This window comes from Manacus candei, unplaced genomic scaffold, assembly GCF_025592945.1.
Source record: "Manacus candei isolate 608988 ecotype Guabito, Panama unplaced genomic scaffold, ASM2559294v1 h1tg000014l, whole genome shotgun sequence".
Lineage (NCBI taxonomy): Eukaryota > Metazoa > Chordata > Aves > Passeriformes > Pipridae > Manacus > Manacus candei.
This window is the reverse complement of record NW_026138062.1, coordinates 20,531,762-20,556,740: the sequence shown is the minus strand read 5'-3', so window position 1 is coordinate 20,556,740 and position 24,979 is coordinate 20,531,762. Positions and strand designations below refer to the sequence as shown.

The 24,979-nt window shown below is 42.4% G+C and overlaps 1 protein-coding gene across 1 annotated transcript; it reads left to right on the top strand.

Moving 5' to 3' along the window:
* The first annotated feature begins 13,167 nt into the window (after positions 1 to 13,167).
* Positions 13,168 to 14,165, top strand: CBY2 (chibby family member 2). The gene has a single exon (XM_051781139.1). It carries the CDS (start codon positions 13,191 to 13,193, stop codon positions 14,163 to 14,165), a length of 975 nt encoding a protein of 324 aa, XP_051637099.1. The 5' UTR covers positions 13,168 to 13,190.
* The last annotated feature ends 10,814 nt before the right edge of the window (positions 14,166 to 24,979 follow it).

Sequence of the window (24,979 nt, the reverse complement as noted above, 5' to 3'; positions counted from 1 at the left end):
CCCTAATCATCACCCAGGTATGTCTGTGCATTGGTGGCGGTTGTGCATCAAAGATGATGTGTTTCAACAACACAGTAAGCAATTTCTGATCTCATTTGCTCAAGCACATTTATTGCATCTGAATTTTTACCTTTAAACAGTACTGCCTGGGGCTTTCTCAAAAGAGGAAATGAGGGTTACGTGTAGGTGTAAATGGAGGTGACTGGAGAGAGTTTCTAAGGGCTCAGTATTTGGTGGCATGGAGCCAGTGTAAAGAGAAGAAAATTGAGATATTGGCAGGTAACAGAACAGAGAGGACTGCAAGGTCTGCTAACAATCACATTGGCCAGAGGAGCTGGAGGTAGCTACTGTCTAGTCTGTCTGCTTTTCTCTTCTGAGGTGAAGTTGCATGAAATAGATGCTCATGGTGTAGTCTTTTACTTATATAACAAGTAAGCTCTTTCTGGGAAGAAAATTACAGAACAAAGGTAAATATGACAAAACAAAGATTAATAATTAGGCAGATGTCTCATTATTTGCAAGACAACATCCTCTGTCATTAGAAAGAAAGCACCTTCTCCCAGGGGTAAGAAGGAAATTTGACCTCTATAAAGATCCTGAATCCAGAAGTGAACAAGGGAGAACGCCCCTTTTTTTAATTTTAGTTTTAGCAAGCTTTATGATTTCTGAAGGCTTGGGGTTAGCAAGGCTGCACCTAGTCAATGAGACTGTGGAGTACAGCAGATAATGGTATCTTTGATCAATCAGGCAAAGCAGATAAAGATGCATTGCAAAAAACTGGCCTGCAAGCCACAGAAATACCTTTTTTCTGTCATTCATCAATTCTTGGGATGAGATTTGTAGAAACTAATCAACATTGAGGTGAAAGGTGAGGGAGATATGGGCTGATGACATGTCTGTAAGATGATGACAGGCTTTGGTTTAGTCATTTCGTATGAGGTTTCCCAGGTCACTGGACTTCCCCTTTCTTTCTCCAAAAGGTGGTTTCGCGATGCAGTCTTCCTATTAGCGTCAGGTAGAAATCTTTGCTAGAAACAGGAGGGCACTCTCCAGGTACCTTGTTAGATACAGAAGATTTGAAAATCACAGCAGCAAATAATACAAAGCATTTCATAGCTCTGGAAAAACTTGATTGTCTCATAAAAGAAGGGCTGACAGAGATTTGTCAGCCAGAACAACTATTCTTTTCCATGCAGTTCAAACTTGTGAATAAACATACAATCAGGCACTAATGACAACTTGGCTTTAAATAGGAACTATTTACACATTTCTGTCTTTCTATTGTAAGTACAGGAACCAGTGTCCTCGGTGTTTGTCCATTCAGCAATGAGCACCATGGTACTTGGTCTGTGATCACCTGGAATGCTCTGACAAGCATGAACAGTAAATCAGATTCCTGATACTCTGTCTATGCAGAAAGTGATTTTGGTAAGAGAAGAGGAAGAGTAACATCAGCACACTGTGTAACCTCAGTGTTTGTGTTATGCAAAACGGTCTTAGTTAATGACTATCACAAATTGTATGTTTATTTTGTACAGAAAGTTTAGATGGATTATGGTCTCTACCACAATTTTCAGGTTAAATACCATGCAAAATATTTTAATAGGCATCACATTTTTCTGCCAACTCATCCCTGTATACAGGTGGAAAGAAAAGAGCTATCTTTTTCCTAAGCAGAAGCAGCTTAACTTTGCTTCTTATACAGCCAACTCTGCTCAGACCAGGAGGGACACCTGACATGGCTAGCAGCTCAGTCATATAACATGACATGCTGTAAGAGACACCTTGCAGAAGAGACAGTGTCTCTTACACTGTAAATCAGAGATCCAAAGCTTATGTATATGTGACCTTGTTGGACACCATATCAGAAACCTTGCACAAGGGGCAGTTGCATCGACTGGAGAAGAGCTGATTTAAAAAGGCCACTGAAGGAGAACCAAGGACATGTGAAAGCTAGTAGCACACAGCTAATGTCCAGGTGCATAGTCACAGACCTGTCACACTTAACCACAGAAGAAGGGCCACTTTCACCTTCACTCTTCCCATCAGCAATCTGACTGTAGTTCACATTTAGCAATGCAGAACAAGGTTGCAGATTTTTTTGAGGAGTGTCTCTCCCCATCTCATCACACAACTTGCCTCACATAAGCCTTTTTCTCAGACTTTGCTCACTGAATCATGGACATTACTGCAATGGGAACATCTTCATGGAGTTTGTCCCTTCACCTGGGTGAGATCTGTTCTTTGATAGAGATGTTACACTTTTAAAGCCAGATTTTAAGCAATAAGCTGCCCAGAGCAGTTGCATTCTATTTAAGACTTTTTGAAAGCCTTTTGGTTCACTATAACCTCGAATTGGCATCTAGAGAAAGAGTCACACACTCTTCTCTAAGAGAAATTCTTTTAATTTAGTGAGAAAAATAAGATATTTTCTCAAAAGATTTTACAGGAATAAAATACAACCAAGAAAAAATATTTCACTAAAACACAGTACAAAGACCCATTACACCCACTACAAACAATCAGTATACCAGCTTTAGTAAAACTCAACTCATTGGTTTTAAGTTACCCATAAGAGAAGGAAAAGAGTAAAAGAAGAAAACAGATTAAAAGGTTAAAGAGAGAAGAAAGAGAGAAGCAGAGAGAGGAAAGGAAAAATGGTTTATGACAAGATTCGATGATTCACATGGTGCGGGCAGCAAGAGAAAAGAGAGAGAGAGAAAAGAAAAAATGGTTATTGACAAGATCTGATGGTTCACATGGTTCACATTGCAGGAGAGAAGAGAGAGAGCAAGCTCATATGGAGTCTCATGAATTTATAGAGTTCAGTTTTCCCTCCCAGGCAGGATATCCGGTCAGTGTCTTCCAGGCCAGAGTGAGTTGTGCTGTAGGCAGTCGTGGGCTGCAGGGGTGTGGTGTGGGTGGGCTACCAGGCAGGTCTGCCTTGACTGACAGCCTGGCTGCAGGGCCTGCAGTGATGCCATGTGCTCTGCATGGGTTCAACCATGTCCACTGCAGGACCTTTCGACTCTGCCATGTGCTCTCAGCAGGCCTTATGTGATAAGGCAGCCTTACCTCCGACCCATATCAATAAGTCAGTGAGATTCGGATCCAGTATCTCACAGATGTGTGGGTTTTTCCTTGTGGGTGGTTAAGAGTGAAAGCTCTACACCAAGTAAGGAACAACAATAGTAATAAAAGGTAGTGTAATATTTTTTAAAGCTCAATAATTCTGCACTTGCTCCTGCTGAGATACACCTTGCTATGAAGCTTATGCCACTCATGGGGCTGTTCATTTGAGCAAGGCAGAGCAGCAGGGACATTATAATTAACAATGCTTAGCAGGAAACAAGTTATTGTGCTTGGGGCAGAAGGGCAAAAACTGTTCTTTATTATTTTTTGAAGAGTTAATTGGTAGTAGGCAAAGATTTGCTGCATTGAGCCAGCAGGTGCTGCTTTATGACTACATTAATGTTAATGATATCCTCCAGACACATATGAAGACAGGTTAACCTGTTTCTTTCTCTTTGCATTTCTCTAAGTGGATGTGTGTTCTGGTTCCAGTTATTTTTCAAGTTCCACCACAGGGCATTTGGACAGACAGTGACCCCAAATTTACACAGATGTCTGCAGGTAGTTTTGCAAAACTTTTGTAACCTCTATTCACCCCATGACAGACTGTAGATTAAAAGATGAGGGAAATGGGTAAGAGGGGTTGCTTCTGTGGCATAAAATCATTCCTAGGGGTTGCATAACATTTCTACAATTGCCTCTTTAACTGTTCCTATGTGTGCTTAACAATAGTACCTGGATCTAACTGTTTATTCTCTTTTTTCGTCACTGAAACCTCTATTCTTTAGGCATACCATTAAAAGAGTACTCTGGCAGCAATTTAAATCCTGAGATGAGCAGATGTTAAAACTGTGTTCCTCTAAGTAAAGTGTGCCATGGCCCACCAAAGCATGATACATGCTAGAAAAGGTAAACCAGTGGCTCCACAGAGCTTGAAATGGTCTTCTTTCAGTGCCACTCTACATCTGAAGTTTAGTTATGAGCCTATATTTTCTTTTTTTTTTTCTTCATGTGCTTTTTGAATATCTAGTTTGGCAAAAGTGCGCTGTCTGGCATTAAACTTCAGAGATCCTTCAAGATATTTATATTTTTCCTAGGATGCTTGCTTTGCACAAGCCCATCAGCTTCAGTAAAAATCCGGGTGCCATGGCAAGCAAAAATGCTGTGGAAGGACAGTCCTTGAAGCTGGGTGCAGAGCTTTTTGCAAAACTCAGGTGACAGAGCTACCATTTGAGAAACCCACCAGGCAAAGACTGATTCTGAATGCCAAATCTGATTTTTAATAAGATTACCGGGTGGGTTCTGTGCCTTGTTAGAAGTCTGCTTCTGCAGATCTAGTGATAACATAATGGGAGAACAAATCTTGCATGCACATAAAGACTGAGAGAGTTGTACTGAGCAGTGTTTGCCTGTCAGAACATGGGTACAAGACCAAGTAAGCTATTTCAAAATTTCTTGGAAAATGAAACATGAATAATCAGAAAGTGGGAGAAGAGTCTATATAAAATCTTAGGAGTGACTGTTCATAATTTTTAGAAATGGTATCTCTGGGGTACAGTGCTCCTCTAAGGTGCTCGGGCCTCCTGGTCAAAGGGAAGGGATTTGAAAGGGCCAGTTGATTTTGAAGAATCAACAAATGGTTACAACACTGGTGCCACAGCCAGAGGTTCGGCTACTTAGGTCATGGGGCTCACTTTGAGAAACCTGGTCTACTGGGAGCTGATGGGGTTCGTCTGTCAGAGAAGGGGAAGAGCACCTTTGGTCATAGGCTCGACAAGCTAGTGAAGGGTGCTTTAAAGTAATGTTACCAGGGGAGGGAAACCTCAGTCTATCCACTCCTACCAGTTTGATGCCAGTGCCAGCCAGAGATGCTCAGAACCTGGAGAGGGATCCCAGGTCAGCAGGAGAGCACCTGAAGAGCAGCACAATGTGATTCTGGCCACTCCAGCCAGTGTCAGCTTAATGGAGGACCCAACTTAAATGTCTCTATCAAAAGCATGGGGAATAAACAAAAGGAATTATAGAAGTATGCATGCCTGCAGGGCTGTGATCTTATTGGCTTCCTGGAGATGTGATGGAATGGCTTCTGTGACCGGAGTGTTGGAATGTAGGGATACAGGCTCTTCAGGGAGGACAGGATGTGGAGATGAGAAGGGAGTGTGTCAGCCTCTATGTCAATGACTAGCTGGAGTGCATGGAGCTCTGCCTAGGAATGGATGAGGAACCAACTGAGAGCTTATGGGCTAGGATTAAAGGGAGAGTAGGGATAAGTGACATTATAGTGGGTGTCTACTCCAGGCTGCCTGACCAGGAAGACTGAGTGGATGAGTTGTTCTGTAGACAGGTAGGAGTGGCCTCATGTTCACAAGCCATGGTCCTTAGGAGGAACTTCATCCAACGTTATATCTGTTGGAGAAACAACACAGCAGGACATTAATGATCCAGGATGTTCCTGGAATGCACTGACAATAAATTCCTTCTCCAAATGATAGAGAAGCCAAAGAGGAAAGTTGGTTATTAATCAAGGATCACCTCCTCCAAGCTCAGGAGCAATACATCCCAACAAAGACAAAGTCAGGTAAAAATGCCGGAAGGTCTGCGTGGATGAATAAGGAACTCTGGAGAAACTTAAGGACAAGGTCTGGGTTTTCAGGTTCCTTGATAAATCCTTGGATTAGTGTCTGAATGGAATTTTTATGTTGGTTTCATGATTCTTCATGTATCATTTTTTACAGTACAGTGCCTCTTAAGTCCTAATAGGATACTACTTTTTTAAGGTGTTTGTTTCCTCTTCTGTACTGCTTTTAAAATAAAATGAAATGGTTAGACTTCAGTTAAACAGATCCTTATTAAAGTAGGAGCTAGTCTGATAATGACTTAATTGGTGCGACGTGGACATCACATGTTATTTGATATCCATTCCATTATAATTAAGAAGTGGCTAATAGACAATTAATATACAGGATTACACACTTAGCTAATTAGATGATTTTAATTTTTTTTTTAGATTAAAATGTACAGGACCCCATAAATCACTATTAGAGATTATTTAATAAGCTTGAACTCTCAATTTTCTCCCTGTCAATCAGGAATGGAACCACTGACTTTTCCTCTCGCCCAGAGACACTTGTCATGTGGAAGAACTGCTGTGTTCAGCATGAGCTGAAATGCCCTCAACTCCCAAATCTTGCATGTTTGCAGGACATCACAGCTCAAGTCTGTGCTCTCGTGTTCTGTTCTACTCACCAAGACTCACAGCTCCTGCCTCTGCACATGAAATGGAATGTTCCCCCTGTTCCCACAGTTTTAGCAGCGTCTTGCTTGGTGCCCATGAGAGACAGGAATTTTGCACATAGTTTTTTTAATCCTTGTCAAGAAGAGACAGTTCTTTTCTGTTCTGCAAAGCTGATCCCATTTAGGTGTCCCAGGCCATGCAGCAGTTGTTGGCTCGGCAACACCTTCCCTTATACGGTGCATGTGTGAACCAAGCTGAGCTGGAGCTCTCTGCTGGGGTGTGAGGCTCTGTTTTAACCACCTTAATTGAGGAGACTAACAACTGCAGACTCCTCAGCACTCACTGCAGGGAGAGACAGCTACACCTTTAGGAAGTGGCACATCATATCCAACAACACCGAGGGCCAGGAAGAATTCACCTCCAAACTGTAGACAGTTACTTTTAGATGTCTACATGTAATACCTACAGTGTTTAAGCTCTACTGCAGTCAGCAGAGAAGTAATCAGTGCAGTAATGAGGGCCCAAGCATCACTTGGCTGACAAACCATGAAGGGCTCAAGTCTGTTGCCTGAACACCACTGCCTATTGCTGTTTGGGGTTTGTGAGTATCAGAGGTCAGGGAGAGTGTGTTCAGCACATCCTGGTGGCAGGCCTGCCTCTCAGAGTGTCCTTTGCAGGGCATGTGGGATACCTCCTGGTCACGTGTGGCACATTGAGGTGACTGTACCAATCCAAATTGTCCCTGTGTACAGAAAGACCAAGGAACTCCTCTGGGTGCAATGTTAGCTCTGCCCCTCCATCCGCTGTGGTGAGCGTGCTTCTGCCCGCAGAACTGAAAAAAGTGCACCAATGATAATTTCTTCTAGTATTTCATCAACAATAAACTACTAATGGGCTGTTCCAGCAGCACAGAGTGCTCTGTAAATTTTGATCTGATCAGGCAGAACTAGGAGAGTGATACAGCAGTTCGGCTGTGTTTTGTTGGCAAGGCTCACAAGCAGTATATCACAGAGGCACAGCACAAAGGAATAGTGTTGACAGGTGATGGCTTAGAGTTGACCAAGAGACTGCACATGGTTTTGATGAAATTTTTGAAATATTTGTAGCTGAAGTAGAAAGAAAGCAAAGTGGGAATGAGATCTAAGGCGGAACAACACAAAGCCTGACATGTCTGTAAGATGTCACTTACTAGCAAAAGTTAAATGTTTTGCTTCACCTTGTAAAGAATGTGTGTATTACAATCATGGATATAAATAAAAGTAGCATGTAGGGCTTCTTTACTGTCATACTTTCATGTTCAAGGCACTTTAAAAGTAAAAATTAATTTCTCTTGACACTTGCATCAGAAAGTCAGTATCCCAAACTCTCTGAGAACCTGAGGAAATGGGGGTATAGGAACAGATGACTTGCCCAATATCTAAAATGAAATTAGAATCAGAGAGAAGGTATGAAAGTAGATATTTCTACCTTATGTTTCAGCTCTCAGCTGACCCAGTGTTGACAGGAATGTGCAGAGTTTGGTGTTTGCATGGCATTGGATGTGTGAGGGTTATACCAAGGCAAACACAGCTTTGTGATGGTGTCACTGGAAGGACAATTAGTCTAAATAGAGGTTGACATAGGTGTGTCCCTCAAACCATTTATCTGTCTCAAAAAAAAATGATCTGGAGTTTTTCAGTACTGATTTTTACACTGCTGACGAAGTGCACTCATCTCTCCCTGGGAAAAATACGATGCTAAGATATCACCACATCTCCCTCCAGACACTTCACTGCCTCAAAAACTGAGAAAACATCATTTTTACTCCCTATCTAGTTATTGAGGTCAGGAGAGGATTCAAGAGCACTCAAGTATGCAAGAGGCTTTTTAGTGACTAGGTGGGATTTGCATCCAGGCTTAATGCACTGGAGAACAGTGAATGAGTGTGTGGTGAGACCAGCCTGCATTGACATGAACAGAGGCTGGCATTTCAGAAGAACAAATGTGTTTGGGATGGTAAAAAGTGGCAGCACATGCCTTTGGTTTCATCAAATAAATATTTGGGAATATAGCATATTTATGAGAATAGAAAAAGAGAGAAGATGCTCAAAATTCAAAGAAACATTATACTTTTACTAAAAAAACCAACAGATTATTATTAGTGCAAGCCCTTTGACAGGTCTTCTAACCCAAACACAATGAAAGGAAAGGGATGAACTTTACTGCAGGTACATGCCACCATTTCCACTAAGAGGGAGGCTAGTCTGGGGTCTACAGGGTCTTGCAAGATCTTCGTGGTAGCAGTTCAGACCTCACTCTTCCCCCTTGCTTTCAACCCATCACTGGATGATCTCTTGCACCCCAGCATGGAACATGGAGAATTATATAAGTGTGTCTGGGGTCATACACTCTCTCCCACTGAATCCTTTCTAAAATCAGATAACTTCCAAGAAGGACAACAAAGTCAGCTGAACAGCCTGATAAAAGGTGTGTGGGTGGGATGGAGAATATGGCTTTGATTCCAATTAATATTTAATTCTTTGTATAGTGAAACATCTTTGGGCAATTGAGTAATTTGAAGCTCTGGACAAAGCACTCAGCTGGGAAGTCAGGTCAAACCCTTCTTACAGAGCAGAAGTTGCTTGTCTCTTGGCAGGGAGGAGAACACACTCAGCATTATTTCTGCCTTTATAATCTTGTGAATGACATCTCAGTCCTTTCGGGAGTCCAGCTCAGAAATCAGTGTAGCTGCTACAAAAAATTCTTCAGTGAGCTGTTGCAGCATTTCCAATTATGATGTGCGCATAAACACATTTCATGATATTCACTAAATTTGATTTAAATGTACTGGCATTTGAATTCATAATTTTCAGCAAATAAATGACTTGCCAGAAGAACTTTACACAACTTTAAGGAAAATACTGCATAAGAAAAGGCAAAGATACACTACCAACTTAATTCTCCATGGTTTTTGATTAAGCAGGCTTTCTCTGCTGATCACTCTTATGCTGCACTTGTCTCTATTTAAAGTCAGTTTCTAGTCAGCTCTTAAACTTCTAACTGTTCATCTGAGGTCACTTTCAGTGCCCACAGACTCAGTTCTCCAGAAGTTCAGGCTGACCATTTCAGTCACCTCTCCTGAAAACTGATTGCACAGGGTAGTGCCCTTAAATTCCCTCTGATGGCAGGCCAAGCACAAGCACCCCATGTTGAAATCTTTTCCTTTCTCTTTTGAGGATGTTTTTCTGTTTTCCTGTACAAGATCCTGGAGCTCAAATAAAGAAGAATGCTCCCTGGGGAGTTGCCATAGTAATCTGTGAATTTTTTTTGTTGTCTAAGGTTAAATATAAGCAAGGGAGAAATTACAGAGAAGAATTTTATACCTGAGTTTATAATTTTCATATAACACCAAAGCTGAACTGTACCTCCAAGTTCCTAAAGCAATAACAGTCACCTTGAGGCTGATGTCACCATGGTAATTTTCACTGGAAAAGAAATTAACTGCTGTATTTATTATTCAAGAACTCTGATTAGAAAAAAAAATTCCACATCTGAAAGATGTAGCAAATAAGAAAGACAATGAGATCATTAGAGATGTAAAGACATGGAAGTGGGAATAGGTTGCTACAAATAATATCTAAACCTGCAATGCATGAATGCCCTGCATATTCTACTTTCTTCTTAATAGGGTTTAGTGATAATCTGCTCTTAAACGTATAGTCAAAGAAGAACTTCAGACCCACGTTGTCCTTGGAAAATAACTTCAACTCTCATAGCGCATACAAGGACGTGATTTTTGAACTTATCAATATCAGTCCAGCAACAAATATAATTTGAAGATTCAAAATGCAAACAAAATTTGTTTTAAGCAGGTGTGATGGAGAAAGAATCCATCCAAATGCCTCTCAGTTATGAGCATCAAAGGCAGATCAGGAAGTCTGGGATCAGGAAAGGGCATGGGAGCCGAGCTAGCAGAAAGGTCGTTTCCATGAGAAATAACCCAAAAGAGCAATGCTGGGAAAAATCGAAGACAATCTTGAGATGACAGCAGGGAAGAAGTGCAGAAGTGGGTTGTGCAAAGAGGGCGTGCAGGAGCTCTTAGCCCCTGGGGGGAGGGCAGGTGGCTGCATCTGGAGCAAGGTCTCTGCCAGTGCTCACATCACTGTCAGTCCCCACTGTCCCTTGCTGTGCGCTCTCTCTGCCCTTGGACACTCCGCAGCAGCAGGACCTCAGACCGGGATGCTTGGCTGTACCATGGGGAGAAGGGAAGAGCCCTGGCTTCAGTGAGAAGGTGAGCATGTGCTGGGTGTGCAATTTAGTGCAGTCAAATTGCCCAGCCTGTCTTGACTTTGTGTGGCTTCCCTGCAGCTGGCTACCTTGCCCATCCACCCCAGCTCCCAGCATTTCCCAGGGTTATTCAGAGATGGGGGAAAAATTATACGGGAGGCGGGACAACTTGAAGTCTCTCTCTGAAGCTAGGGTCGATGTGTCCCCTGCAGTGCAAAAGAGCTGACAGAGCCACTGTCAGGTTTAATTGTCCCCAAGATAATGTCCTTCAAGGCCATATATATTATACATTTCTGTTTATCCTGAAAATATGCTGTCTAAACACTTTACTGTAAGTGACTTTAACAACTCTAGCTGCTGGTCCATCATACGCAGTGGCAGGTGGGTCTGGGCTTATGATGCTGGATGTTTTCTGCATCTCCTCTGGATATTTAGGAGTCTTTTCCCCATGTTACTGATTTGCCCTCTGCCCCTGTCTTTGAGCTGTTGGGGGAAACAGAATCACAGAATATTCTGAGTTGGAAGGAACCCACGAGGATCATCGAGTTCAACTCTTAAGTGAATGGCTCAATGGGATGGGCACCCCAATGGAATGGAATGGGTCAGAAAGGCTGCAGGGGAAAGGGTGCAAGGGAGGGAGTAACATATGGCTCTGAACATATGTGGTGTAAGTGAAAACAAAACTGCTAAAAAAGAGATTTTGGGGAAATCCCTTTTAGAAGAGAAATTATACTATGAAAACACAAGTCTGATATGTGATTAAGCAGCCAGTGATGTGGAAGACAACACTGAAAGTCAGATGGAAACCCTATTTCAATAAAATCAAGTGTTACTTCAACCATACCTATATTGCAATAGCCCTCTCCTATATTAAGGACTTTTGGATTTTAAATGAAGCAATAATTTTATGAGCATTTGGACAAGCTTAGTAAGGGGGTGAAGGATGCATCTATCAATATTTGCTCTCAGAAGAAATCTGGAGGAGCCCGGAGATGCAGTGCTGTTTTGTGAAAATGACAGGGAAAGGGGGGGAAGCAACAGGTTTTGAAAAGGAGAGGGCAAAAATAGGACACAGCATGCACAATGGGATGGCAGAGCTGGAGGCTATGAGGAGATTGTGTGTGGTGGTCACCCTGTGCTTAATGCCTGGAGTAGAGACACGAGGGCAAGATTCATGAAGGTAAAACTCTCCTCATGGACAAAAAGGCAGAACAACGCTTTCCAAGGGACAGAAGGGCAGCTGAGGAGAGGAGTAGGCCTGAGTGAAATTTGACAACTAACTTCTTTCTTATTTTTTTAACTAGAAAAAGGCACATTTACTCTGTTAGAAACATTGTGCAGAAACCCTAAGAATTCCAACAATTTAGTTATAAAAACAGTTCAACCTCAGTTCAAATAATTTCATCATGAAAATCACACTAATTTAATTTTGGTTAAAACTGCAGAAAATAAGCTTTTCTTGAGCATAAAACATTTTTGATTATTTGGTGGGTTGCTTTTTTTTTCATGTAAAAGACTGAAGTCCTTCATTTGCCTTGGTTTACTCCTGACTAGAAGGTGATTCAGGCTGCAACATTTTGGGTAGAGGAAAGGGGGGGAATAGTGTTCAGCTGAGGTTTCTGTGACTGAAATGAGAAGCATTAAAGGTGAGGCCCTGCAGTATGGATTTTAGAGATGAGTTTTCTGATGATGTGAAAAAGAGGTATATGGACTGTAGGAAAAAGATAAGCAATCACTATTGTAGGGTTAGAAAGCAAGAAAAATAACAGAACTATCAAGGGATATAAAGAAAAGAGTGACAGGAGAAATGAGAAAGAAAGATGGAGAATTATCTATGGGTTGTGACAGTGTTTGGACCATGGTGATGGGAGCTTGTCAAAAAAACATGCAAAGAGTAACAGAGCTGTCTTGGTCTTGATGTCCCAGGGCTGTGGTTTGGGGTTTTAAATTATCTGTGCATAGTGTATCACTTCATGCTCTTCCTGTTCGCAGTTCTGTGGATTTTAAGATCAAAACTACCACAGCATTTTTGTGGTGTCCGGTTAACACAGGCTACTTAACATCAACAAGAAAATCCTCTCAAGGCCAGTTTGCTCTATGATCCTTTAAAAATGTTTTATTTTGTAAAGTTGTTTCAGTCTCATAACAATTTTTAATTTGTTTGTCTGTCAGTCATTTGGGAACAGGTTATTCTGAGGCAAAAGATATTCTTGCATTTTACTCTCTTATAGGTCCATAAAAATGCGGTAGAGAGACAAAGGAAAAGTCCAAGGTTTTATCAACAGCTTGTAGTGCTGCCATAGGGGTGCTTTATCTACCAATGCCAATTTTCTCAGCTTCTATAAGTTAAGTATCTGGTATATTCCTTACCTTTCAGCATCAAAGGGGCAACATGGTCAACTGTGAGAACTGATTTATTTGCTTGTTCCTATCATTAACGTAGTCTGATTCTGATTTGGAATTTTGGCAGTAAGTGTATGCATTTGTGTTCCCTGTTCTTTCAGTCCTAATCAAGTTTCTCCTGTCACCTACTCCTTGACAGTGGACAGTGGCCCCTTGCAGAAGTCCTGGAAAAAGCCTTTTCACATAGCCCTCCTCAATTTACTAAAGAAAGGCGATGTCTGCATTTGATTTGAGGAAGCAGAGCATGCAGTGTACAGAGCCTGAGACACACTATATCACCCCTCAGATGAAACCAAGGGATCAGATGTTTGTCTTCACTGATGGTAAATGGGGGAATGAGATCTATTGCCAGCCACCCTTTCCTTCCCACCGGAAACTCTTTAGCAAGGAGACACAGAATGAGTGGAGCATCTGGGAGGAGAACAGAGCACTCTGGCAGGAAAACCAAGTCCTCTGCATCAAAACCAGGATGCTCTGGGAAGAAAACAAAGCTCTACAAGAGCTTTGTCAGTCACAGAAAAAAGCTGTCTGGTTTATTTACACTGATGCTATTCAGCAAAGCCACCAGAACGAAAACAAGTCATTTCCATTCTTCCAAGACTTTCAGTTCAACCCAGGCAAAAAAGCTCTCCAAGCAGTCCAGGAAAAGAATAAAGTCTTTGAGGATTTCCAGCAGGAGAATAAAGCAGTTCCTGTTACCTGGAAAGACCAAGAAGCCATCGCAGTCCATAAAGGGAGCAAAGATGCCCCCTCAGATCTTCAGAAGAACACTGATACTATCAGAGCTGTGGAAAAAGGTAACATTGGTCCAGTCCCCCAGCAGAAACATGAAGGTAAAAAGAAGAGCACTACTCCAACCCAGAATAAGACCAAGTCTGCCACAACTACACCAGGTAAGCATGAAATCCTCTGGGTTGTCCCAGACCTACGCGAGCTCCACCACAACTTCCTGAAAATGAACCATCTCCCTGGGGAGAAACAGGGCTGTCACAGTCTCTATGACATGGATGGATCCTTCCAAGAAGATTACAATAAATTGAAGCTGCAGCTGAATGCTGTGAAAAACACTGTGTCAGACATTATGGCTCAAATGGAAATGCTGGAAAAGGAGATCATTGCCATCACTTCCCCAATGTATGAAGAAGCAGGCCAGAAGTTGTCAACTAAGCATCAGCTTGGGGACACATGAAGTTTTGTTCTAAGACCTGTTAGTTCAATTCCTGGAAAGCTTTTCTCCTTTTTTTTTTGGTGAAACCTAATAAAATCCCAGTAGAGCTTGAAAACATCTGGGGAACATTGTGTTATTCTGAAACTTTCTTGTACTACTTAGATGTATTTCACCTTCTGGTTATACGGTGTGGGTGACTGCCATGAATTTGCCTAGAGTCAAGAATCATGTTTTTCAGCTTTTTTTTTTTTCAAAGTTTCTGATAATAAGGCCAAGATCTTCAAAAGATAATTCATGCTTGAGGATACCAGCTGTGAACTGAATTTGAATCTCTGGTGGTCACTTACTTTCTTACAGATGGCCAAGTTCAATGGCTGAAGTATCTTCTGCCATGCACCAGCATTCTGTCTTTCATACAGGGTAAGCAGTGGATTATGGAAAATGTAGCCTTCCAGATGACATGGACCCATGAAAGAAAATGGGACACAGAAAAACACATTATATGAGCCACATTCTTTCTGGGTAAGCCCCAATATCTTCACCAACCCTGATCTATCATCCAGTGGGTACTTGTTGATCAGACCACTGCAGGCAGGCAGAGAACGTCTGACCTCTCTGCACCTTGGTCCTGCTGCTGCTTCTCTTAGGATTGTCACACCTTGTCCTTGTAGTGCCTTTTTGTTTGATTGTCTGATAATTTCTCTCCTTTGTTTTAAACTGTTGATAATTGACATCAATTCAGCAGTCCTCCCCCCCCCCCCCACGTGTTTTCCTCAGCTTTGCTTTCAAATCTTGTACAACTTAGCAGCCACCATCCCCTCTTGCATACAGACCAGCTGATGGGAAGCCTGCAGTTCACCATTAAGTTGCTTTGAGCAGATCTGACCCATTGATTGGCAGCTCAAAATTCTGGGTCCTGCCCCAGGTATACAGCCCTAGAGAAAATGAAGGAAGGTCAGGGGTATATCCTCATCTGTGACAGCAGGGGAGAGAAAGAACAGAGGTGTCACGCTCATGTGGATGCTTAGGCTGTGGGGGACGCTGCTGTTGGGAAGAACTGCCTCCTTTTGCACTGCTGCTGAACTGTTGCACGTAACTGTAGCCCAGAAGGGGTGAACAAGAAGATTACCGTGAGAAATGTGGGTACCAGCTCATAGTCCAAGGGCATACTCACAGGTCTCTGCTACAAAGTGATAATGAATAAAGGAGGATCCCTCCTCCCAGACATCATGGTGGGGCCACAAGAGAGAATGGAGCAGGCAACCTGTCATCTCCTAAACAGAGCAGTGAGGTCTCTCTTGATTTCTTGGATGGTCAGATAAGGCAAGTTTTTACCTGCTCCAGAGCAAGCAAATACGTTACCAAAAATGGCATATTGATGTCTATTCCATGACTCAGGCTGGTATTTGGAGGTGTATCTGCTCATGCTCTAAAGGACATGCAGTCTCAAGTAATCTCCTGACACAGGAGATACAGAGCCTGTTGATATGCTCATGTTTAAAAATCTGATCTAGTCTCAGTTGTGTGACCAGAGCAGCTGGAAACACATTTTCCTCTGTCTTGGACATCCCGGATGCAGTGCAATTTGTCACAATCTTTCAGGCAGAATATAGGAGCCTTTAGGTAATCTAAGAAGATAGGCATAAGGAGACTTCTGCAGAGCAATTGTAGGAGCTTTATTGTAAAGTAAAGGAAAGGTTATGGTGAGGTTTATCTCTTGCAACAGGACCCCAAACCCATGTTGTCACTCTAGTTTATAGGTCTCTAAGTGATTTGGCACCAAATTACCTAAAGCATGAATTATCTTTCACCTTGTATTTCACTCAGACAACCCCATGCCAAGTACCAGTGATGACTGTTTACTTCAGAGGCTTAAAGAAAGTGGCATTTTCTTCTGCTGTTAGGGCTTCGAGATGCTGAGGAAAATCTCTCATGGTTGAAGGTAAAGGGCTGGCTCTCAGTGGTGCAGGGAGGGCTGTATGTGTAAGGATCAGGTGAGAAGAGGAGCAATGTTCATTAATAGGAAGATGTGCCGACAACAAGTTGCTACAGCTTAATGACTGGATCACAGCTATAAATAGCTAAATACCTCAGCCCCATGCTGGGGAACATGTTCATGCTTCTGTGCCTTCAAACATGCTACTTTTCTCTTAGCCATCTCCTTCACCATGTTTGAATGCTTGTTAAGAGTGAGAAATAGAACTATGAAGACTCTAATGCAGAGCTCCAGAGGAGGGTAGCAGTAGTGACAAGCTTTGATTGTATATTCATGTTTAACAAAGTAATTTGTGTCCTGTTAGAAGAAATAAACCACTCCTTTGTCAGTGGTCAGGGCACTGAATCCTGTCATGTCCCTGTACATGGGCAGGAAGGACACATGGAATGTAACTTTCCACCAGGCGTTTGGGAGTAATCTCACCTAATGTCAAGTGTTCATCCAGGACAGGAAATCCACATGTCAGCTGGTGACCCTGGGCTTTCTTTCTAGCCTGTTGGAAGAAATGAGCACCTTCAGGCTGTGATTTATCTGAACCCCTTTTAGACAAAAATTTTAGGGTAGGCTGTGTCACCAGCTGGAGTCCCTTGTTTCTCTCTGTTGCCTCTATAATTACTTTGGGGACAATTATTTCCATCTTAGGCGTTCAGTTTGGAGCTTTCTGAGTGAGGATCTTGGCAGGTCTAGGCAGAGGAGGTGCTTCATCAAGTGGTAAGGTGGCACCAGCTTGGAAGTGTATTCCAGTCCTTGGCTTTGCTTTCTGTGAGATGCCTTCATTAAGCAGCTGACTCAGATATCTCTTGTGTGGAGAAACTATTACTCTGTGAATAAAATGGAGTCAGTTTGGGCAGAGTTTAACTGTCACAAACTCATGTAGGATCCTGAGAGGAACACACTACTTCTCCTGAATGCTAATGATGTTCCTGGTGGGAATTAGGTTTTGTGAACCCTTTGCATTTTGGTCACTGCTTTGGATCTTTGATCTTCCTGGTTATAAAAAAGTCTATACCCGATGTATGCTTTTTGGCATCTCTCACAGAGAAGCTGAATTGACTCATTCCTTAAAGGTTTCTCAATTCTGTCATGTGCTGAGATGACAATGCCCATAATGACTGTCCATCACTTAGTCTTGCAGAGGACTGTGTTAGAAGCAAACTCTCATAATCCCAGAAGGTACCAAACCTCCGGTCTGTGCTTATTTGGTTACAAACCAGACAGAATTAGTGACAACAGTGGAGGATAATTTCTGGGTGGTACTAGAAAGGCAGATGATCATGAGTATTGCTTGGTCCACCTGAGTATTGCTCAATCTGATAATGTTGAGGGCACAGATGGTGAGATTTGACTGAGTTTCCTGCAGAGTGCCACAGGACTGCATAGGGACAGTTCTAAGCACTGTCCATTCTCTGCCTTGTTCCATGTCCCCAGCCAGTGTCATTAATCACTTCAGTGGGGACCATCATAGTATCCTATAGGTCTCCATCCAGAGTGTGTGGTGGTGAGATGGGCTGGACTCACAGCTTTTGCACCCTATTTAAAGTACAAATGGAGGAAAAATGCAACAGCAGCTATTTATAGAAACAACTGGTTAATTATACTAAAATTTAGGCAGGTTTGGGGAAAAATGGGGTAAGCTCAATAACTTTTCCTAGCCTGTTCACTGATTTTCAAATTCCTGGAAACTGATAGCTATTTTGGCTTGAAATGGATGGATGTCATTTTTATAGTGTATAATTTACCTTTTGCAGAGAGACAAACTTTCTGTCTCTCTCCTTCTTATTGTTGCTGATTAGCCCCTTATTTTTGCACTACTCATTTCTCGGTACTATTTTTGGAAAGCTGGGTTTTTGGCAAGGTCACCATCAGCCTCTTCCTTCCCTGTAAATTGGATTATTGCCTGTAGCTGGGCTCTGTGTAAATGCTGACTTTCCTGTTCTCATTTCTTATTAGACAGCCTAATACAGCTGGGTTTGTGCTGTCTTCGTAGAACACCTACCCTGGCCTTTTGTGCTTGTCTTAGCAGCCCAACCACATCCTCCCATCCCTAAATTGCAAGTTAGGGATTTTTTCAAAGTATTTTGAGCTTCCCTGAGCCCTGGCTTGTTCTTGTTAACTGCTGAAGACAGTTTTCCCAGAGTTTTGCTTGTGATTTCATGAAATTGAGGATGTGCTACAAAAGCTGTGGTCCTGGCCAAAACCCATGCTTCCCATGGTGGTGCAGGCTGTTTGTTAGTGTTCTCAGAAGGTGCAGGTCTTTTCCTGCTGACTGCAGAGAGTGGCCAAGGTTAGGTAGGAAGAGCAAAGGCCTGAGAGATGGTCACATCCCTTAATGAAATGCTTCAGCTGAAACTAAGGAAAAAAAAAAGGAGAGTTTATGACTTTTGGAAGAAGGGGCAGGCAACTCAGGAGGACTACAAGGACATTGTGAAGTTATGCAGGGAGAAAATTGAAAGGGCCAAAGCCCAAATAGAACTTAATCTTGTTACTGTCATAAAAAAATGTTTCTATAAATGCATCAGCAACAAAAGGAAGGCTAAGGACAATCTTAATCCTTTAGTGGCTGAGGAGGAAAACATAGTGACAAAGGATGAGAAGAAGATTTTAGGTACTTAATGCTTTCTTTCCCTCAGGCTAAAATACTAAGACTAATTGTTCTCCAGGTACCCAGCCCCCTGAGCTTGAGGACAGGGAGAAAAATGAAGCCCCCATAATCCAAGAGAAAATGGTCAGTGACCTACCTTACCACTTAGACACACACAAACCTATGGGGCCAGATGAGATTCACATATGGACACCAAGGCAACTGGTGGAAGTGCTCACCAAGTCACTCTCCATGATTTACCAGCAGTTCTGGCTAAACAGGGAGTCAACTGTTTAACATCCAGTCAGCTGAGATGGTGACAAATGTGATGTTCATCTACAGAACAGCTGGAAGGAGGATCCGGGGAGCTACAGGCCTGTCAGCCTGACCATGGTACCGGGGAAGATTATAGAACAGATCACCTGGAGTGCAATCACATGACAGACCCAGAACAATGAGGGGATCAGGCCCAGCCAGCATGGGTTTGTGAAAGACAGGTCCTGCCTGACCAACCTGATCTCCTTCTGTGACAAGGTGACCTGCCTAATGGATGAGGAAAGGCTGTGGATGTTGTCTACCTGGACTTTAGTAAAGCCTTTGACACAGTTTTCTGCAGCATTCTCCTGGAGAAACTGGCTGCTGATGGCTTGGATGGGTGCTGAGTTAAAAAGTGCCAGCATGGCCAGACCCTGAGAGTGCTGGTTAATGGAGTTACATCCACCTGGCAGCTGGTCACTAGAGGTGTTCAGTGTTGGGGCCAATTCTGTTTAATATCTTTATCAACAATCTGGACTAGGGGATTGAGTGCACCCTCAGCCAGTTTGCAGACAACAGGGCTCTACAGAGGAATCTGAGTTGGCTGGGGCCAGCTGTATGAGGTTCAACAAGGCAAAGTGGTGGGTCCTGCACTTGGATTGGAACAATCCCATGCAGTTCTACAGCCATTCCTGCAGCGTCAGAGTCAGGGATTAGGCACTGAGCACATATTCAGCATTGCCTCTGAGGGCTCTGCCCTGTGCTTCTTGAAGCCTGCAGCAAAACTCCACCTGAGCTGAGCATTAGTGGATGGAGGATGACAGTGCAAAAACAGCACAAACAAATCTCACTAAACTCACTGTTAACATATACATTTTGGTTTTTCAAAATGTATATGCATTGGTTTCATCAACCTATGCCTCTGGGATTTTTTTTAATGTTTTTGGTGCAAAAGATAAAATTGCAGAATTCTCAAATTTTCAGAAAAATATAATTGGTAGAAATATTTTCTAAATGCAAATCAATCATCTTCCTTTTGATCGTGGGCTATGCCAAAGCTCTAACAGACATCTTTGATCTTATGGTAGTGTCTGGAGAAATTATGAGATTCTAATATGGAATAATAGATTCACATCAAGACTTCTAGCTTTAGGAAATTGTTTAATCTCCATTCTCAGTGGCTGTTTCTTTGATGCAGCTGTGACTGAAGGGCCCCAAGTGCTGGAAAAACAGCTCACCAGCTCAGAACAAAGCTGATTATGTAAATTGTGCATTAAGATTCAGCTTCAATTTAATTTTATGCTGTAAATAAATATCCCATTAACATCCATCTGTTAAAAGCCAGGTAAAACATTTTCAAAACCTCCATTGCTATGGCAGATGTGACTGTACCATAAATAGTGATGGGGTGGTGGTATGAGGATGTCAAAGTATAAACTGTGAAGCACATTTTAAGAAGTAAGGAAGGTGATTACCTTTAATTATAACAAAAGGGACCTTGTCTGATTGTTTGAGACAGACAGTGCTTCCATTTGTGTTGTTCTCTTTGCATTATGCAAAATGCTTTTTCTGATCACCATCTCCAAGATAACTAATAATTATAGCTCATTAGTTCACTTAAAATACAAAACCATTTCAGCTGATGAAGATTGTTACTGAATTATGTCCAAGCCTTTTGCTTAATACCTTTTTTGTTTCAACAGCTTACTCGAGAGTAGTCATCTTCCCTTGGTCTAGCTGGTACTTCACCACCCACAATGTAATAGATTATACTGATCAGGAACAGAATGATGAACCCTGTCAGGTTTTCTAAATTAGACTTCAAAGAGCATGAAAAAGTTCAAGTGCTCTTAACCCATAGCTATTTTTAACTATTTTAAATAATCAGAGATTTCATATGCACTGCAAAAGAGCACTCGACTAGGAAGCAACCAGGGGATTGGAGTAGATTGTGCTTATACTGGAAGTATAAAACTGTGCGTGTCTGTCAGCTGGAAATCAGAAACAGGTTCCTTATATATACTTTAACATCCTGAAGAGGAATTGTAACACTGCTAATTGAATTCCACAAGGGAATACAAAATTATTTTCTATGGGACACACTGTAGGGAATGGATAGAGGTAGTGCATTGCTGTATGCCTCTGAGATGGAACAATCAAGGAGAAATTACAATTCTTCAAGGTATTATCAGACTTGAACACAACCTTCCAGTGCTCTGCTATTCCACCTAAGCTCCTTGATTATAGAAATCCGTACCATCTGTGCAAACCCTTACTGCTTGGTGGAAGATAGCCTTAGGCATAAAATCACATGCCTGTAAATACCTAATTGTTGATACAACAAAATGCCATATGCCATGCTAAAGCTGACAGCCTAATTCCTGGTAAAAGCAGTGTGCATTAACACTGCATTGAAACTTATTTATCAGAGCAAATAAAAGCAGAGCCTGGCACTAAGTTTCAGGAATGGTTTGCTGCTCAGTTTAAGTGTGTTTGCAAATCCAAGACACTTCAGTGGTCCCCCAGGTACCGGATATCACAAGCTACATCCTCATTCCTGTCCATTTTTCCAAAGAAAGTGTGAGGTTATGAGGACTGTAGATACAACTGAAGAATATGGCTGATATTACAGGCTCTTCTCATGCACCAGTACACAGCAAGTCTGTTTTGACGGTACATTTTCTCAGCTATCTTAGGCTTCAAACTGGATTTTACAGTGGTGTGGATGTTGGGCAACGAATAGAGGGCCATGCAGCTTTGATCACCTCCCATGTTCCCAGCTGTCACAGGTGCAGTCGGATTAGAAAAAGGAGGTTATCCCACCCCACCAGGCCAGAACCGGAGCTCTGACTGGGCATAAGGACCTCTGAAGGGCCCTCAGTATTGCTACCCTGGGAATTGTTGGCTAAGGCTATGAGCCATAGAATCATTTGAGTTGGAAAGGACCTATAGGATCATTGAGTCCAATCAAGTCCAGTATAGATCCTTCCTTCAATATCCACCTATCTCTTCCCTTCTCCATCACACCTATAGGAAGGTCTTGGACAGAAACAGAAACACCTTCTCCATCACATGTCCTCTAAGACTCATAGGCTGCAAAGATACCAACAGTCTGGGAAAACTGGATTGTGATAAGGGAAGGTACACTGAACATTTTAGCTGCAAGAAAAACTTTGCTCAGGTGTAGTCTGAGAGACCCTGAGGTGTTTCTTGGCTCTAATACTATGTGTGAAATACAACACACAAACACAATCCTGCTCAAAAAAGTTGGACATACAATTTATGGCATTATTCAGGCTCATGTGCTCTGCTAAGACAGCAGTGGGGGAAGTAGCAAATGACCCTGCTAGAGAACATCTCCAGAGCTGGAGCATTAGATTGACTAAGAGTGCACAAGAAAGTACTATTTTCCTGGCACTGACACCAGCTATTTTGCAAGTTAAAAGCTCGGACTCTTCCTGTGAATAAACACACACAGAGCATGGATGCACATAGCCCATGGAGTTGTTCTTCTGCAGGCAAATATATAACCACAGACAAAGCATTTGTTGTACAGTCTGTACTCTTTTACAACATGCAATAAAATATTAATTTGGCCTGTTTTTCAAGATTCAGACACAAAACTTAACTTAAAAAAAGAAAAGTGTTTCTGTCCTCTTTCCCTTGACAGTCCATGTCACAACTTGGCTCTGCCCCTCTGCCCATGATGTGACACAGTGGTTATCTATTTCCTAATCTCTCCTCAAATCCTTGCTTGCTCTCGTCTCTTAAACCCCAAGACCCTTACCTGGGGCAAGTTCATCATGTCTGGGCTTCGCGAACGAAGATTTGGGAAGGCTCTATCCACATTTGCTACAGGCACGCTGGTGGCTTATGAGGCCAATATGTGACAGACATATCCGATTGCAAAAGGCACAGCAGAAAGACTCCTTAGGTGGTATATTCTGCAATACACGATTCTTTCTGCATTGTCTTTTCTCCTCGAGAGTGATCCTGTGTGTGTTCTCAAAGGAGACAGCTGCATTATAGATGGTGTGTCTCCAGGCCTCCCGATTGGAGGCCAGAGTAGACCAGTTATGGTGACTAATATGGCCAAGGCTGAGATGTTATTTCAGGGAGTCCTTGTATCTTTTCTTCGGGGCTCCTTTCTTGCGTCAGCCAGTGGCAAGTTCACCATAAAGCAGGATCTTAGGGAGACGGTGGTCCTTCATCCTTGAGACATGTCCTGCCCAACATAGCTGAGTTCTCAGCAACATGGCCTCAATACTCGTAACTGCTGCTTGTTCTAGAACAGATGTATTGGTCACATCATCTGACCAGTGAATGTTTAGGATTGTACGGAGACAGCGTTGATGGAAGCGTTCTAGGAGTCACAGGTGGTGGTGGTAGATGACCCATGATTCGGAACCATACAAGAGAGTAGACAGCACTATGGCTTTGTAAACACTGATCTTGGTGCTTTTCTTCAAGTGTTTATTATGCCATACTCTTTTGTGGAGTTTTCCAAAAGCACTATATGCCTTTGCTAACCCGTTGTTTACTGTAAGTCATATAACACACGTTGAAATTGACACTTTTCTGAGGGATGAGGTTCCTGGGGACTCTTGCATATGTCACTGCTATTGCTGGTATCTAAAACTGGGCTTGGATTTAATGTAATTTCAGAAAATTAGTTGAATGCAAAACTGATCAGGGCTATTTCTGTTTTACTTATTTACTTTTGGCAGGGAAGAAAAAGCCGAAGGGTTTTCCATCTTGACGTAGGCAGAGAGCAGTAAGACTTGTGGGGCTGGGTGGGTTTGCTGAATGCCTCTCTTCACCCCATGCTCCCAAAGGGACGCTTCTAATTCATTACATGTTGCCTATCCTGAATGAAAATCTTTTTAAAAGGGGATTTTTAGAAGACACATGTTATTCTAATCAGATGCCTCTGTGATCTTTGCAGCAGAGAGGCCACGGACTGCTGGCAAGCTTTATTGAGTATGACTTAAATGCATTAGATTAGAAAGCACTCAGTTTAGCTGGTTGTTTTTCCTGATTTGCTTGGCTACTCAAACCATCTCCCCCTCCTGCTCCTTTATTGTGATGAAAATACCATGAGGCTGGCATGTAGAAAAGATTTCATGTCAGCATATTCAGGATCCTAAAGGCAAGATGCATCTATGATTGCATAGCACAATGATGAACAGAATTCCAGGGCTTCTTAATTAACCTATCTAATCTATCTTCCGTCTGTGGTAAATCACAAGTTAAATACAAGAGAGGGGTATTTCAAGGCCTCATTTTCAGAAGGTCAGATTTGCAATTTGCATGGACTCTTTCCACCTGGGGTTGAAAAGCAAGCTCAAATAAAACTGTTGCCACCTTCAGCTATTTGCTGGAATAAATGGGAAGAGATGCAAGTATACATGGAAGTGTTTTGCAAGTGCAAACATAGAGATGCAAACTTTACAGGCAAAAAATGTCATCAGGTAAAAGGGAGGGCCAAGCTTGAAATGTTTCCTTTTAATAAATCAGCTTTGAGATTTCTACCATTGCAACTTGTGGAAAATCTGTAGGGTGAGTGCAGCCACAGGGCTGTCGCTAGTACTCAGTGGGACTTGACGCAGATGTAGTTCAGAAGTGCATAGCTGTAAGGGCTGTGCTATGTTAGTAAGATCTGCTACCTTCTTTTAAACCTCCATAGTTCCCAGCAGGACATACTTGCTCAGACATGAAGCTGTACTAATTTTTCTGAATAGATGTTTAAGAGAGCAAGGTATGATGGAAGTCCCTTGCATTTGTCTGACCCAGCCAAGTTCTCCATGAAAAGGGAGGTGTTATGTCAGAAAAAATGGTATCTTGTGATCCAGCATGGGTGGCAAGGGGTCTTTTCCCCTGAAGCCAAAAGACATGTTAGTTCTGGCCCTGCAAGTAGCAGTTTGCAGGACGTGTGAGGGAGGGGGAAGTTAGGTGAAGGAACTGACAACAAGGCCCTTTTCCAGGATGTGCACCTTCTTGCAT